General features: G+C 40.5%; 1 protein-coding gene across 1 annotated transcript in view; it reads left to right on the top strand.

Moving 5' to 3' along the window:
* The window catches only part of LOC103260640 (scavenger receptor cysteine-rich type 1 protein M160-like), a 56253-nt gene extending 40942 nt beyond the window's left edge, over nucleotides 1–15311 (top strand). The window contains exons 5-9 of the mRNA XM_008058287.1: nucleotides 7229–7549; nucleotides 9279–9604; nucleotides 11879–12194; nucleotides 14395–14715; nucleotides 15196–15311. Of these exons, the coding sequence (XP_008056478.1) occupies nucleotides 7229–7549; nucleotides 9279–9604; nucleotides 11879–12194; nucleotides 14395–14715; nucleotides 15196–15311 (1400 nt within the window). The remainder of the gene's footprint in view (nucleotides 1–7228; nucleotides 7550–9278; nucleotides 9605–11878; nucleotides 12195–14394; nucleotides 14716–15195) is intronic.
* The last annotated feature ends 746 nt before the right edge of the window (nucleotides 15312–16057 follow it).

The following is a 16057-nucleotide window of genomic DNA, read 5'->3' as shown; positions in this document are numbered from 1 at the left end:
TTTGCAGAAGCTTGTCAGTTTGATGAGGTCCCACTTGTCTATCTTATCTCTTATGGCTTATGAGTTTCGGGTATTGTTCAGGAATTGGATGCCAGTTCCGATTTCCATGAGGGTATGTCCTGCATTTTCTAAGGTTCTTATGGTTTGAGGTTTTACATTTAGGTCTTTGATCCATTCAGAGTTAATTTTTGTGTATGGGGATAGATAGGGGTCTTTTTTGAATCTTCTGCATGTGGTCAGCCAGTTTTCCCAGCACCATTTACTGAATAGGTTCTCCTCTCCACAGTGGTAGGTGGTGGAGGCTTTGTCGAAGATGCGTTGGTTGATAAATTGAGGTTTTGCTTCTGGAATCTCAATTCTATTCCATTGATCTATATGCCTGTTCCTGTACCAATACCAAGCTGTTTTGATTATTGTAGCTTTGTAGTAAAGTCTGAAGTCTGGTAATGTGATACCTCCTGCTTTGTTTTTTTTGTTTGTTTGTTTGTTTGTTTGTTTGTTTGTTTTTGTTTTTTGTTTTTTGCTGAGGATTGTTCTGGCTATTCTTGGTCATTGTTTCCATATGAATTCCTGTATTGTTTTTTGTAGCTCTGAGAAGAATGTTGCTGGCAATTTGATGGGTATTGCATTAAATCTGTAGATTACCTTAGGTAAGATGGACATTTTCACAATGTTGATTCTTCCAATCCATGAGCATAGGATATTTTTCCACTTGTTTGTGTCATCTTTGATTTCGTTGAGTAGTGATTTGTAGTTTTCATGGTAAAGGTCTTTCACGTCTCTGGTTAGGAAGATGCCAAGATATTTCATTTTTTTTGTGTGGCTATTGTGAATGGGATTGTGCTTTTTATTTGGGTTTCTGCTTGTTTACTATTGGTGTAAAGAAATGTGATTAACTTTTGCACATTTATTTTATACCCTGAGACTTTGCCAAGGTCCTTTATCAGTGCAAGGAGACTTTTGACAGATTCTCTTGGGTTTTCAAGGTACACAATCATGTCATCTGCAAATAGAGATAACTTGACTTCCTCTTTTCCTATTTGGATACCCCTGATCGCCTTCTCTTTTCTGATTACTCTAGCCAGGACTTCCAATAACTATATTGAACCGGAGGGGGTGAGAGTGGGCATCCTTGTCTTGTTCCAGTTTTCAGGGGAAATGGTTCCAATTTTTGTCCGTTTAGGAGTATGCTGGCTGTGGGTTTCTCGTAGATGGTTTTACTATTTTGAGGAATGCTCCCCGTATGCCTAGATGTTCAAGGGTTTTTATCAAGAAGGGGTGCTGGATTTTACCAAAAGCTTTTTCTGCATCTAATGATATAATCATGTGGTTTTTGTTCTGATATCTGTTAATGTATTTAATTACATTTATTGTCTTGTGAATGTTGAACCAGTCTTGCGTCCCAGGGATGAAGCCTACTTGGTCATGATGGATGATTTTTGAGACGTGTTGTTGAATCCGGTTGGCTAGGATCTTGTTGAGAATTTTGGCATCTATGTTCATCAAAGATATTGGCCTGTAGTTCTCTTTCTTTGTTGAGTCTTTACCTAGCCTGGGTATCAATGTGATGTTAGCTTCATAAAATGATTTGGGGAGGGCTTCATCTTTCTCAATCACCTGGAATACTTTCAGTAGGATTGGTATCAGTTCCTCCTTAAATGTCTTATACAATTCTGCTGGAAAGCCATCTGGTCCAGGGCTCTTTTTTTTGTAGGTAGTTTTCTTATTACATAGTCAATTTCCTTGATTGTTATTGGTCTATTTAGGGTCTCAGTTTCTTCTTGTTTCAACCTAGGCAGGTTGTGTGATGTCAGAGAGTCTTCCATTTCCTTAAGGTTTTCACGTTTGTTTCCATATAAGTGTACATAGTAGTCCTAATGATCTTTTGTATTTCTTCAGGGTCAGATGTGACTTTGTTTTTTGTGTTTCTGATTGTATTTATTTTGGCTTTTTCTCTTTTTTTTCTTGATCAGTCTAGCTAGGGGATCATCGATCTTTTTTATCCTTTCAAAGAACCAACTCTTTGTTTCATTAATTTTTTTGTATTATCTTTTTGTCTTCTGTGTCATGGATTTGGGCTCTTATTTTGGTGATCTGGATTCTTCTGCTGAAGTTAGGGTTTTGGTAGTCTTGCTTTTCCAGCTTCCTAAAGTTACTTGTTAGGCTGTTAATTTGTGAACCTTCCATTTTCTTCATGTGTGTTTGTAGATATATGAATTCCCCTCTTACTACAGCTTTCATGGCATCCAGGAGATTTTGCTAAGATGTTTCTTCATTTTCATTTGTTTCTTTTAATCTCTTTTAATCTCTGTTTTGATTTCATCATTGACCCAGGAGTTGTTTAAGCATCATACTATTTAGTGTCCATGTCTTTGTGGGTTTGGGGCGAACCTTGTTGGTGCTGATGTTTATTTTTATTCCACTGTGGTCTGAGACAGTGCATGACAAAATTTCAATCTTTTGAAATTTGTTTATGCTTGATTTATGGCCAGGTATGTGGTCATTCTTACAGTCTGTTCCAGGTGGTTATGAGTAGAATGTATATTCTGTGGTCATTGGGTGGAGTGTTCTGTAGGTATCAATTAAGTCCATTTGGTTAAGAGTCACTTTGAGGTTCCAGATCTCGTTGCTGACTTTTTGTCCTGATGATCTCTCTAGGTTGTGAGTGGGGTGTTAAAGTTCCCAGCTATGATAGTAGTAGAGTCAATATCTTTTTTTTAGTTTTCCTAGAAGCTGCTTTATGAAAGTCAGTACTCCTATGTTGGGTGCATATATGTTTAGGATAGATATTTCTTGTTGATGGAGTGAACCTTTTGTCATTACGTAGTGGCCTTCTGTATCTTTTTTAATTTTTGATAGCTTAAATGGTATTTTGTCTGAAATTAGGATAGCAACTCCTCCTTTCTTTTGTGTTCCATTCGCCTGAAAATTTGTTTCCCATCCTCTTACTTTGAGTCTGTGAGTGTCCTTTCTGGTGAGATGGGCCTCTTGAAGGCAATATATTGTTGCCTGGTGCTATTTTATCCATGTTGTCATTCTATGTCTTTTCAGTGGTGCATTTAGTCCATTCACATTCAGGCTTATTATTGAAATGTGAGAGTTGATCCCTATCATAAGGTTCTTACAGAGTTGTTGTTGTTGTTCCTCTTTGTTGTCTTTCTTTTGGTTTTGGAGTTGGTCCATGTGTGTTTTAATCTTTTTCCTCTACTCTTGTGAAGAACGTTGATGTTCTTTTTTCCTTTTCTTCTGTGTTCACTACTCTCTTAAGTGTTTCTTGTAGAGGTGGTCTGGTGGCAGTGCAAGTTCTTAGAGATTGAATATCTGGACAAGATTTTAATTTTCCCTCACTGATGAAGTTTAGCTTGACTGAGTAGGTTATTCTTGGTTGAAATTGTTTATCTTTTAGAACTTTGAAGATAGAGCTCCAAACTCTCCTAGCCTGCAGGGTTTCTGTAGATAAATCTGCTGCTATTCTTATTGGTCTTCCATGGTAGGTGACCTGGCCTTTTTCTCTTGCTGCCTTTAGGACTTTTTCTTTTATACCTACTTTGTTTAGGCGAATTATTATGTGTCTAGGAGTTGGTCTTCTCATTTGTTGTCTTGCAAGGGTTCTTTGAATCTCTTGTGTTTGAATCTTCACATCACTGATGAGATGAGAGAAGTTTTCTTCAATAATCTCATGGAATGTTTGTTCCAAGGTGGCTTCTGTCTGTCTTTCTGTTTCAGGAAGTCCAATTACTCTTAGGTTTGGACTCTTGAAGTAATCACTCATCTCTTGAAGGTTTTGTTCTGTCTTTTTAAGCTTCTTTTCTATGTTTTTGACAGTTTGGGTTAGTTCTATATTTTGGTCCTCAAGCTCTGTGATGCTTTCTTCTGCTTGGCTAATTCTGCTTTCCATGCTTATCAGTTTGTTATTTATTTCATTCACAGTATTCTTTATTATTGTTTTCTCACATATCAGCTCCTTCCTAGTTTCTTCTTGTCTCTCCTCAATTCTTTTTAATCTCTCCATTAATGTCTTGATATCTAGGTTTGTAGTTTGAGACCAGTCATTGTGGGGGCTCTTCATTGTTTGCATTCCAAAGTCAGTTTTCTCAGTGTCTGCCCTCCTAGGGGTCTGGGAGATACCCATTTTCTTCTTTTGGTTTTTCTTCATTTGTGCAGATTTTTCTCTCTCCGCCGTTCCCTCCCCTTCTTTAATTCTGTTTTTCAGGGAAGGTGGGGTTGCTTTTGCTTCGCTTGTGCAATCTCCTGTTCTTCCTTATGAGGGTCCTCGGCTTTGTTCACTTTTGAGGCTGGACTGTGGGTTGGGGGCTGTACTTTTTGCAGTTTTGAGGTTTTATTAAGGGGGAAGTTGTGATTCAGAATCTATCTGCAGATCCCAGTATCCACCAACAGGTGTATGGGCTCACTGGAACCCATTTCCCACTGCCTTACAATCTGTCTGTGCAGCAGGGTTTAAGTTTGCTCCCTGGAACCAAAGGAGGCACGAAAAAGGAAAATAATGGAAGAAGTGGGGGTCAAGAGGAAGTTAGAAAGAGAGAAGAGTGAGAGGGAAAACAGGCATCCATACCAACTAATGAATGAAAAAGAGACACAAGGCCAGAAAAGAGTGAAAAACAGACACACAAACAAAATTCTCTGAAGCATACTGGTAATCACACAATGACAGTCCAATAAAATCATGCCTTTTGATGCATTTTTCCCCAATACAAACAGGTAGTCTAAATCAAAAAGCAAACAAAAGTGAGCAAAACAGTCAAAACAATAAAATCAAAAGTTAAATTAAGAAACCAGACTAGCTCTGGAATGTTTCCTGAGTGTCTAAAGTCTCTTCAGTTCTAATCTCTAGCCTCTCCCCTTTGCTTTCATTGCAGGCTTGTTACCTGAGAGTTCTGTGATGACTGAGTTGCCTGTATTTGATTCAGCATAGGGGAGGGGCTTTCATCTCCTGTTTAGTGATGTTACCTTAGAAACCAAGGTGCAGGCTGCTCACAGATGGGTGGGGCAATGCAAATCTCTGCCTGGAAAATGGCCAAGGTGGGCATCTCCTCTTTCGCCAATCCTTTCTCTCCACCCGTCCTTTCTCCCCACTCGTCCGGGTCCGTGGGCGATCCACTACGATGGGTTGTGGTGGCATGTGAGGCACCGGGGATCAGCTGCACAGCTGGGTGCTGGATCTGGTGTGCCACCAGCAGCCTGGGGTGGAGGAGAGAGCTGGAAATTCCCTCTTCTGCAGCTGAGAGTGGAGAGTGGCTGATCAGCACCTCCTTAAGATCTACTGTTCCCTTACACAACCACGGGATCACATGCTGGGTGCCTCAGCCAGAGCGGGGACCGGAACTCCGAAAGGTAGGTGGTGAGTGGGGACAGTGGCTTTGGATCCTGCACAGGGCACTTCAGCCAGGAGTGGAGCTGGCATCTCTGAGGGGCGGGCACCTGGAGCCTCCCTGGGTGACAGAGGCTTGACATAGGGCTGGGCGGGGACCCAGAACCCAGGGTGGGGAGCTGGACCTCTGAGGAGCGAGCACCAGGCCGCTGGGCCGGGTGCCCAGTCAGGGAGAGACCTGGCAGTGGCTGAGTGCAGGGCAGATCAGCATAGCCAGAGAGGGAACCCAGATCTCCACAAGGTGATATCCAAGGGCCTCCACAGGCAGCAGCCGGCAGCTTGGGGCCAAGCGAGACGTAGCAGTGGGCAGGGGGGTGGGGGAAGGAAAGTAAGAGTCTTTGGGGGAACTCACCTTCAGAGACTCTCACTGTCCCACCTATGCCGTCGCCATCTTTCAATGGGTTGCTTTTCATCCTTTTTGCCCCACCAAGGTGCTTGAACTTCCAGTGTTGTCCCTCCCTCTCTGTGGATTCTATATCCGTGGATCCAACCCATACACGTGCATGTTACCATATGAAGGGGGGACCAAAAAAACCAAATTGCTTTTTAGAGGGTAGGCCCCTTGTAGTACAGGTTTCCCCTGCTGGCTTAGTGTTTTAGGAACTCACTGGCATTAGAGGACCAGAGAGTGCTGTGGTGAGAGGCTACATTCGGCTTCAGTGAATTTTTTGTGTGTGGAAATTCTTTCAGTGTCGTTGTCCGTTGCATGATGGGGGTGTTACAAGGGCACCTGCTCACACCACTCTGCGCGTTCAGCAGTTTTTGACCAGAAAGGCACAATCCCATCTCCTACCCTCCCTATTCACCCGATCTTACCCAAAGTGACATTTTTTGGTTCCCTGAAAAAAAGTCCCCAGAGGCAAAAGTTTTGCCAGTGTGGAAGAGGTGAAACAAAAAATAGCAGAAGCACTAAAAGGCATCAAAACTGATGAGTTCAAACACTGTTCTGAGCAGCAGAAATGGCATCTTGATAAACATACTGCATAAATTGGAGAGTATTTTGAAGGTGACTGAAATTTAAGCATGCAAGAATAAACACAATTTTTATAAATTAATTCTGGGTTTCTGGCTCCCCCTCATATGTTATGTATATTTTGTATATTTTTATATATTATACATACTACATATGTATAATATACAGTGGCAGTGGTCAATTTTGCTACACAATGTAAAGAAATAAGGATAGTCTGAGAATTTGAGTTAAATTAACAGAGTACTTTAATAAAACAACAAGCTCATAATCTACTATTGGTCACATTTGCTTTCACCTTTACAAGCTTTGCTGTTCATTGGTGTCCTTCAAAATACTAGGGCAATTCAATTAAGATGAGTGTAATTCAAATCAGATGAATATTTAGAAGTTATATTGCAAGAAGTTGGAGTTACACATTTGTTTAAAGGAAGAAAATCACAATATTGAAGTGGAAGTAAGATGATGATGATGATATGTTATTGCCACTATTTAAACACAGGATCCAATATGTGTTCTGATTAGGCTCACAGTCAGCAAAAGCTCGTGTTTCCACAACAAATTTACATGCTTTTCTAACCACTAATTTATCTACTTTTAATCCACAATTAGAAGAGGTGTTCCTAGTCACTATCATGCTGAATTCACCAAGTGACAGAGATTCTGGTGGGTTGTCAACATCACACCATGATCCTTTCCTAGAAAAGGATTCTACTACACTAAACTTGTACTTGTGCAAGAGTTTTTAAAAGCGAGAATTAGACAGCCATCTAATCTCCTTCTGTTGTATATTTGTGTCTGGGGGGCAAGGTGTGGAGTCTGAAGCTTTTGATAGCAATTTCACCTTTCTGTTGATGTCTCTGTTTCAGATAGTGCCGATCTAGAACTAAGGCTCGTGGGTGGACACAACCGCTGTGTGGGAAGAGTAGAGCTGAGGGTCCAAGGAAGGTGGGGGACCATATGTCACCGGAACTGGAACAATGCTGCCGCTGATGTTGTGTGCAAACAGCTGGGGTGTGGACCCGCACTTCATTTTGCTGGCTTACCTCACATGGAACCAGGGTCTGGGACCATATGGCTGGATGATGTCTCCTGCTCTGGTAATGAATCTTTTCTTTGGGACTGCAGACATTCTGGATGGATCAATCCTTTCTGTGTTCATGAGAAGGATGTGTCTGTGATATGCTCAGGTAAGACTGATATCCACATGATCACATCAGAAAAAGTGCCCCTTTTCTGAAGAAGACTCAACCCTGAAGCAGATAAAACCAATTGTGATGTGTGAGAATTGACGCTTTTAATTTTCCCCTAGGCAGTATGCTTGCATGTCTTTCAGCATGTTAGACTGTATCAAAATTGCTGGCTGGGCTCGCTGGCTCAGCCTGTCATTCCAGTACTTTGGGCGGCTGAGACGAGTGGATTCCCTGAGCCCGCGGGTTCGAGACCTGCCTGGGCAACTTGGTGAGACCCCATCTCTACAACAAATCAAAAAATTATCCGGGTGTGGTAGCACGCGCCTGTAGTTCCAGCTACTTGGAATGCTGAGACAGATGGATCACCAGAGCCCAGCAGGTTGAGGCTGCAGTGGCCGGGAGAGGCCACTGCACTCCAGTCTGGGTAACAGAGTGAGACTCTAACTCAAAAAAAAAAAAAAATTCCTATGAAAGAAAATTCTAGGTGTAGATCCAACTATTTTCCTCTGAAAGTCTTGGTCGAAGAGACTTTTTTTAGTAAGTGAGCACTGGACCTACGGCCTTACAGCTTTATCTCATTTCCTAGGGCATTTGATATTCGGTTATAGCTGTTAAGGTGAGTTTTAGTTAAACCTAGATTAAGCAACAGGGAAATGTGCACATAGGAAAACACATGTAGGCAGTGAAGTTTACATGCTTTATCTAGTAGATAATTATCTGACCCCATATAAGTCAGTCTCTAAGGTGCAGATTCTCCTACTATGGATAGGATAACAGCATTAGGTAAAATAGTGGGAGAAAGATCCTAAAAAGTGCCAGGCAATCAGGAAGTTCTCAATAAATATAGGTACCATATAACATTACCATTATGACTGATATCTCATTTACAGAAAAATAAACTTCTAAATCTCCCAAGATTAATGTATTCAATGTGAATCAAATATTCACTAGGTAGCAAAATATATTTTTGTCACAATATATCAAAAGCAGGAAAAAATGGGAGGAGACAAAACATATAAATTTTTATCTTCTTTCTCAATTATTTCAAAAAGAATATCCACATTTTACTTCTTTGGGCTTAGTCTATTTGCTTGCATGTTGAAATAGCAGTCACAGAAGCACAAAGAATTAACACGATATATATGTTGATAGTGTAAAAAGACACAGTTCGTTCACAATTTGGCAGTGAACATATTTCATTACCTACAACAGACATGTTTTGTAAACAAAGGCTTGCTTCTCCATAGAAAGCATAGTATGAATAAGAACATGTTTCTGCTTAAATCCAAGAGAGACTTTTTTCCTAGCTGCGTTGTTTTGGTCATTTTTCTTCTGAAGTTACTAAAATACAAGAATTTCCCAATGCCTTCTTTCTTTTACTTTACTGAGTTACTAGTATTTTGGAAGTTAATGTAATATGTGAGATATAGGGTTCTAAGACTTTTCATTGTGACATAAATCTTAGCCAAGGTTAAAACAAGGTTCTTAGGCTTATAATTTTAATCTTCATATTAAAGAAAAGTTTTTTCCACAAAAACTGAGAAGCACTCTAATATTCAAGTCTTCTTGCTGAGATTCCAGAACAAAATGCATTTTTATTCTTGACTTTTCCCAGTATATGACGGATACATCTAATCTTCATGTGGGTGATTGGTGGAGAGGGAAGCTGATGGCATTGTCCCAAATCCAACCCAGATGGTCTCATTTCTCTGTGACTTCATTCTAGATGGAGCAGATTTGGACCTGCGACTGGCAGATGGAAGCAGCAATTGTTCTGGAAGAGTAGAGGTGAGAATCCATGAACAGTGGTGGACCGTATGTGACCATGACTGGAATAATAAAGAAGTCACCGTGGTTTGTAAACAGCTAGGATGTCCATTTAATGCCTCTAGCCGCCTCTATGTTGAACCTAGTGAGGAATTTAAAGCCATCTGGATAAACAGAATATCTTGCACTGGAAATGAGTCAGCTCTCTGGGACTGCAGATATGATGAAAATGCACGCCTACCATGTCTCCAAAGATCAGATGCTGGAGTGAGGTGTTCTGGTAAGGTTCAAAGACCACAAGAGTGTACAAATAAGAGTCTTTTCCAGCCAGGCTCGGTGACTCAGCCTGTAATCCTGCGCCTTTGGGAGGCTGAGATGAGTGAATTGCCTGAGCCCGTGGGTTCAAGACCCGCCTGGGCAGCGAGACCTCATCTCTACAATAAATCAAAAAATCAGCCGGGCGTGGTAGCGCATGCCTGTAATTCCAGCTACTCGAAAGGCTGAGGCGGAAGGATCGCCGGAGCCTAGCGGGTCGAGGCTGCGGCGGCCGGGAGCGGCCGCTGCACTCCAGTCTGGGCGACCGAGTGAGACTCCAACTCAAAAAAAAGAGTCTTTTCCTGTTACTATCTTCCCACTATCCCAACAACACTGAACATTTTCACATTTTTAAATCAATTAGCTTTATTTTTTAAGTATAATAGTATTGACTGACATTTATTGAATATTTACTATGTACTGGACAGTGTTCTATTTGCCTTACTTACATGACTTCAAGGAATCCTCATGGGATACCAGGAGGTAGGTTACTATTCTTATCTTAATTTTACAGGGAGGAAACAGGGGTACAGAGAGAAAGTAATTCACCCAAAGTCACTCAGCTATAAGAGCAGTAGTGAAGCAGGAATTCAAATATAGACAGTTACGCTCTAGAGTCAATGCTCAAAAATCTCACTTCTTTGATAATAAGTAAGAATTTCCCCCCAACCTTTTATTAGCAGCTTATTTGTATTTATTTATGGGTTATTGTTTATTGTTCTTTGGTCATTTTTATATTGTGGGATATATCTTTGTCTTTACAGAGTGTAAGAGCGCTATGTATTTTATAAATCTCCTTCGCAAAATACATAAATTCCCTCTTCTATTTCTAGAACTACTGTATTCTAATTATTATAGTTTCTATAGGCTAATATATACTGAGGCATATATCCCTTGACCGTTTATGTTTTTCATAAAATTCATTGCTACTGTTTTCATTTTTATTCTTCCAATTATGGATTAAAATTAGAATTGTTTTTAAGGTAATATTAAGCATAAAAATTGGTCAGGCACTATGACAGGTCAGGCACTATGACACATGTCTATAATCCTGACTTCTTAGGAGACTGAGGCAGGAGGACCACTTGAGCCCAGGAGGTCGAGAGTGTAGAGTGCTATGACTGCACTGTGAATAGGCGTGTTATGAGTGCACCCATGATTTGCACTCCAGGCTGGGTGACATAGTAAAACCCACTCTCTTAATAACTGATTACATTTGGGGAGAGATTATATCAGTACAATATCTAGTTATTCTATACTAAAAAGGATACACTGATTCTGTTTATGTAGTTACTTGCCTCGGGAACTTGAATTTATCTTTGCCTTGTTTCTATGAATTGTTATTACGTATATATGGAGGTCATATATATTATAGGCACCTACATATACACATGTATTCATGCACATATGCCCACTTTTAACCTGCACTAAGTACATTGGTTTCCATCAAATTTTTCTCGGAAGTAATTGGAGGCCATCCTCAAAACTTTATGTGCAAGGAAGCATAATTTATGAAAATGAAAAACTATCAACAACTTAAATAATCAAGAATTGTGTCTTGAGGAAATAACTTACAGAATCTTCATATGATGGTATACTCTGGAACCATAGTCTTACTGGGTATCCAGTGAAGGAGTTGGAAAGACTTTAGAATTTTTTAAATGGTGATATTATGCCTCTCCAATGTCATAGTAAGAGCTGAATGGAAAAATATTTCTCAAGTGTTTTTGAACACTGGAAAAATCGTGATTTACAAGGGAAATTTATCTTATGAAAGGACAGTTCTGTGTACTTATGCCTCCTTTTATTATAAAACATGGGTGAGCAAACCACAATGGAGACAACGAGGGGAAGAGCTTTTATGCCAACCCTGGACTCCACAACCTAAACCTCTCAGAGTTATCCCAAGTACAACCGTGCCTCAAAGCACCCCTCCTTGTGTCGCCCATTTTGCCCAAGTCAGTCATTCTGGGAGGCTTTAGGATGTCCCCTGGCTTTATTTCCATCAATTCACTTGTGCTGTTTCATGTCTCAGAGACACTTTCTCTCCAAAACTTGAGTTAAAAATTATCTAAAGAAATCAAACCACATTGTTCATCAAAAAATACGTCTAGCATGTCATCTGCTTGGCAAAGCCTCAGAGTCACGAATGTAGATGGTGAAGAAATTACCATCTTTAGTCTTCTGAAAGGACGCTCGCAAGTTGACTTCACACATGTGGCTTTGTCTTGCTTTACAGCTGAGATGGATCTGGAAATAAGACTCAGGGGGGGATACAGCCGTTGCTTTGGGAGAGTGGAAGTCAAATACCGAGGAGAATGGGGGACAGTGTGTCATGACAAGTGGAGCCAAAGGAATACAGCTATTGTGTGCAAACAGTTGGGATGTGGAAAGCCCATCTATATGTCTGGGATGACTCATTTTGCGCAAACATCAGGACCTATTTGGCTGGATGACGTTTCTTGCATTGGAAATGAGCAGCATATCTGGAACTGTAAACATCTCGGATGGGGAAAGCATAACTGTGTACACAGAGAGGATGTGATTGTGGCCTGCTCAGGTGAGACTTATTCTTGTTTATTCTTTCTTAACAAAGAAGTAGCATTCACAATAAGAAAGTCTTCTGGATCTATTAGCTGGCTCCAATCTTGGAGTTGATTGAGGACCCATGACTCTCTGTTATCGTTAGGTGTCTGTCTGCTCACTGCACCTAGAATTCTTCCGCTTACACAGATCAAGTAAGAATTTAGGAGACGGCCCATCTATTTCACTTCTAGAATACCATGACCCATTAGTTACTGCCATAGATCTGTGCTGTGACGCTATTCTGATTTCTGCTTAGACTCTGCTGTCTACTACAATAACCATGCCCATTTTTTCTTTGGTGATTAAGTGCCACTACTTGTCTCCTGTGACCCCAAGATCCAATTATCCACTTTGCACCTGAGGACCTCAGTTCAGTAGTAGAAGTTCCCACCATAATTTCTCTCCCATTATAAAAAACCAAACAGAGCTCTTCAAGGATGCCCCTTTCAAATTTATTCCTCACATTCATAGTGAAAGGTATGTCCTCTGGACTTTCCTTGGGTGGGTAAGCAGGTCTCACTGTACAAATCCACTCTAACAATGCAATCTCCCTAAGCTTTTTGACACCTTTCCCTACCATCTGCAGAGACCATTCTGGCATTTCAACTTCATTCAGTTCATCTTTCAGTCAACCAATCAAATATACTCTTAAGGTGCTTTCTAATCTGTAGCTACATCATTAAATCCAGAATTCCTGCTTAGTGGGTCTATATCAGTGAATTCAGCCTGATCCAACTTTATGTCCCTTCCACCATTATCTAGAGTGTCTTAATATCCATACCCATGCATATTTCCTAGATTTTTGTCTGTATAAATTAGAAAACTCATGGTTTTTGTGTGTGCGCTCCCATAAGAGACACTATGTACCTCACCTTTTGAGGCCTGCTGGGACTTTAGTCAAGTTGTAAATAAACTGGAATGGGGACACATGAAGATTTGCTGAGCTTGAGAACATTGAAACCTTTCAAGGCAATTACCTCAAGGGAAGTTGTTAGTTTCTTCAGGCAAAATAGGCTTAATATCCTCAGACTGGGGTGGACGGCTACCTCTACTGTCAAAGAAGAAACAGTGGAGCTTGAGGTTTCAATGTTCTCAAGCTCAGCAAATCTTCATGTGTCCCCATTCCAATTTTCAGGATCCTATTCCACCCCAATCAAGTCTTTCACTCTAATAGCAAACGTACTGTGAAGTTGGGAATTCAATTTGCATTGCACTTCACTTCCTTGCCAGATGAGGACTTAATTTTCAGCAGTCTCAGTTCTGTGGCTACAAGAGATGTGAGCTTCTCTTGGGGAAGACACACTTTCAAGTCATGTGACACTTGAGCTGGGAACTGGAATCTCTGAACTCATCACTTTCTTTCCCCACTTGGTCCAGTGCAACTGGAAGCAACCTGCCAATCTCATTATGCTTGTAAGTTTGGCAAAAATGTCCCAAGGTATCTAATAAAGGATCACCCAGAGCCTTGCCTCTTGTAAGTATTTGATTAGGAGTACCCAATGGTGATACTTTGTTGATCTCTACTGCCACATCATGCCATGGACTATATGAGTGCCCTCTTTACTACGTGGCATAGAGGCAGTAGTGTCCTTGTATATGATTAGATTAGAGAAACAATTCTAGAAATCCAGAATCAATTCCAAAAACTCATTCTTAAGATTTTGTTCCTTTAGGGCCACTTTCAGTACCAAAATCTGTATCTATCAGGGCTCTCCAGAGAAACAAAACCAACAGAATGTGGGAGGCGGGTATGGAGATGGAAAGAGAGAGAGAAAGAGAGAGAGAGACTTTATGGCATTGACTCATCAATAGTGCAAGCAATTGTGTGGGCTTGCAAGTCCAAAATTTGCAAAGAAGGTCAGCAGATTTTGGAGAAGTGTTGATGTTGCACTCTTGAATCTCAAGATAGTCTGGAGGCATAATTTCTTCTTGCAGGATCTGTTTTTTCTCCTAAGGTTTTCAACAGATTGGAAGAGGTCCACCTTCATTATGAAGGATAATCTGCTATGCTCAAAGTCTACTCATTTAACTACTCATTGCATCTTTAAAAAATACCATAACAGCAACATCTAGATGGGTAATTAACCAAATAACCGGGTACCATAGCCTAGCCAAATTGACACAAAATTAACCAACACACCTATTAACTATTGGCTTCATTGTTCTTGATGCAGGTAACACATCATGGACCCTGAGGCTGGTGGATGGCAGCAGCCGCTGCTCAGGAAGATTGGAGGTGAACTTCCAAGAAGAGTGGGGCACGGTGTGTGATGACGGCTGGGACATTAATGATGCCACTGTGGTGTGTCGCCAACTGGGCTGTCCATCTTCTATCATTGGCATAGGTCGAGGAAATGCTTCCGCCGGATTGGGAAAAATTTGGCTTGATGATGTTTCCTGTTATGGATATGAATCGGAACTCTGGTTATGCGGGCACAGTGGGTGGGGAAGACATGACTGCACTCACGGGGAAGATGTTGGAGTGACCTGCTCTGGTAAGACACCTCTGGACAGGATTTCCTATAAAACAAAACTGCTGGGCTCTCTAACATACTCATTTTTCCTTAAATATGACATTGATGCCAGAGTATTCATTTCATACTTTTTCAGAACTAGCCATATCTCATATTCTTGATTTAGATTTTGAATATCTCTTTCTCTTTTTTTCTTTTCTTTTTTTTTTTGAGTTGGAGTCTCACTCTGTCGCCCAGACTCCACAGCCTCAACGCGTTGGGCTCCGGCGATCCTTCCGCCTCAGCCTTCCAAGTAGCCGAAACTACAGGCAGGCGCTACCATGCCCAGCTAGTTTTTTATTTATTGTAGAGATGAAGTCTCGCCAAGTTGCCCAGGCGGGTCTCGAACCCGTGGGCTCAGGCAATTCACTCACCTCGGCCTCCCAAAGCACGGGATTGCAGGCTGAGCCACCGAGCCAGGCCTGAATATCTCTTTCTATCAGATCAAACTTGTTTTCTCAGGAAATGAAACCTCAGTTTCTATTATTTACCCAAATTTTCCCAATGTCAATTTCACCAAACACTCATTTTACAAGGAATTCGACAAAAAGAGGTTATCCATAGCCAAACCTGTTTAGGAAAAATTAACCAGAATGCAGTTATTTAAATACTTAAGCACTTGTTTTGAAACATCCACATACTCAAAAATTAGTTCTCAAGGTAACCCACATACTCATTCTTACCTGAAAGACTTATTTATGTAAGATCATTCTCAATAGCATTAGAACAAATGAACCCCATGCAAAGGTCTGGGCTTATTGTTTATATAATTTTTTAAAAGTTGAGAGTTGTCTCGTGGATTCCTTCTCCAAGACCAAAGTTTTTATTAGACAACCCTCAAATGGTACAAAGAAAAATTACATATACAACTACCCAGGTAGTACAATTTTAGAAAAGTTGAATTTTCTGATTCAGATGCTATTTTTTCGTCTTTGGATTTCCTTATTTTCAGTCAATATCAACATATTTGTTTCTCAGTCTATATATTATTTTCTAAGATAAATGGCTAAGATACTAAATTATGTTTTAAAAAATAATTCAACACAAATATAAATTTGAAATTTGCCTTTTAAACTTCCACAACTCTATTTTGCCTTTCAATTTAGGTAGACATACAGTTATGATTTACCAGTCATCAGTCTTTCTTCAGAGATCTTCCCACCATTTGAATTGTGCCTGTTGTTTTCTGAAAGTTTGCTCTTCCAGTGAGCTATTCTCTTTTTATTATTTTTATTCATACATAATGTTTGTACATATTTATGGGATACATGTAATATCTTGGTTTAGGCATGGAATGTGTAATGGTCAAGTCAGGGTATCCAGG

The sequence above is a fragment of the Carlito syrichta genome, unplaced genomic scaffold (assembly GCF_000164805.1).
Source record: "Carlito syrichta isolate Samal-C Ts95f unplaced genomic scaffold, Tarsius_syrichta-2.0.1 Scaffold303279, whole genome shotgun sequence".
Taxonomy (NCBI): domain Eukaryota; kingdom Metazoa; phylum Chordata; class Mammalia; order Primates; family Tarsiidae; genus Carlito; species Carlito syrichta.
Note: the sequence above shows the minus strand (reverse complement) of the source record. Positions and strands in the feature narration are given on the sequence as shown.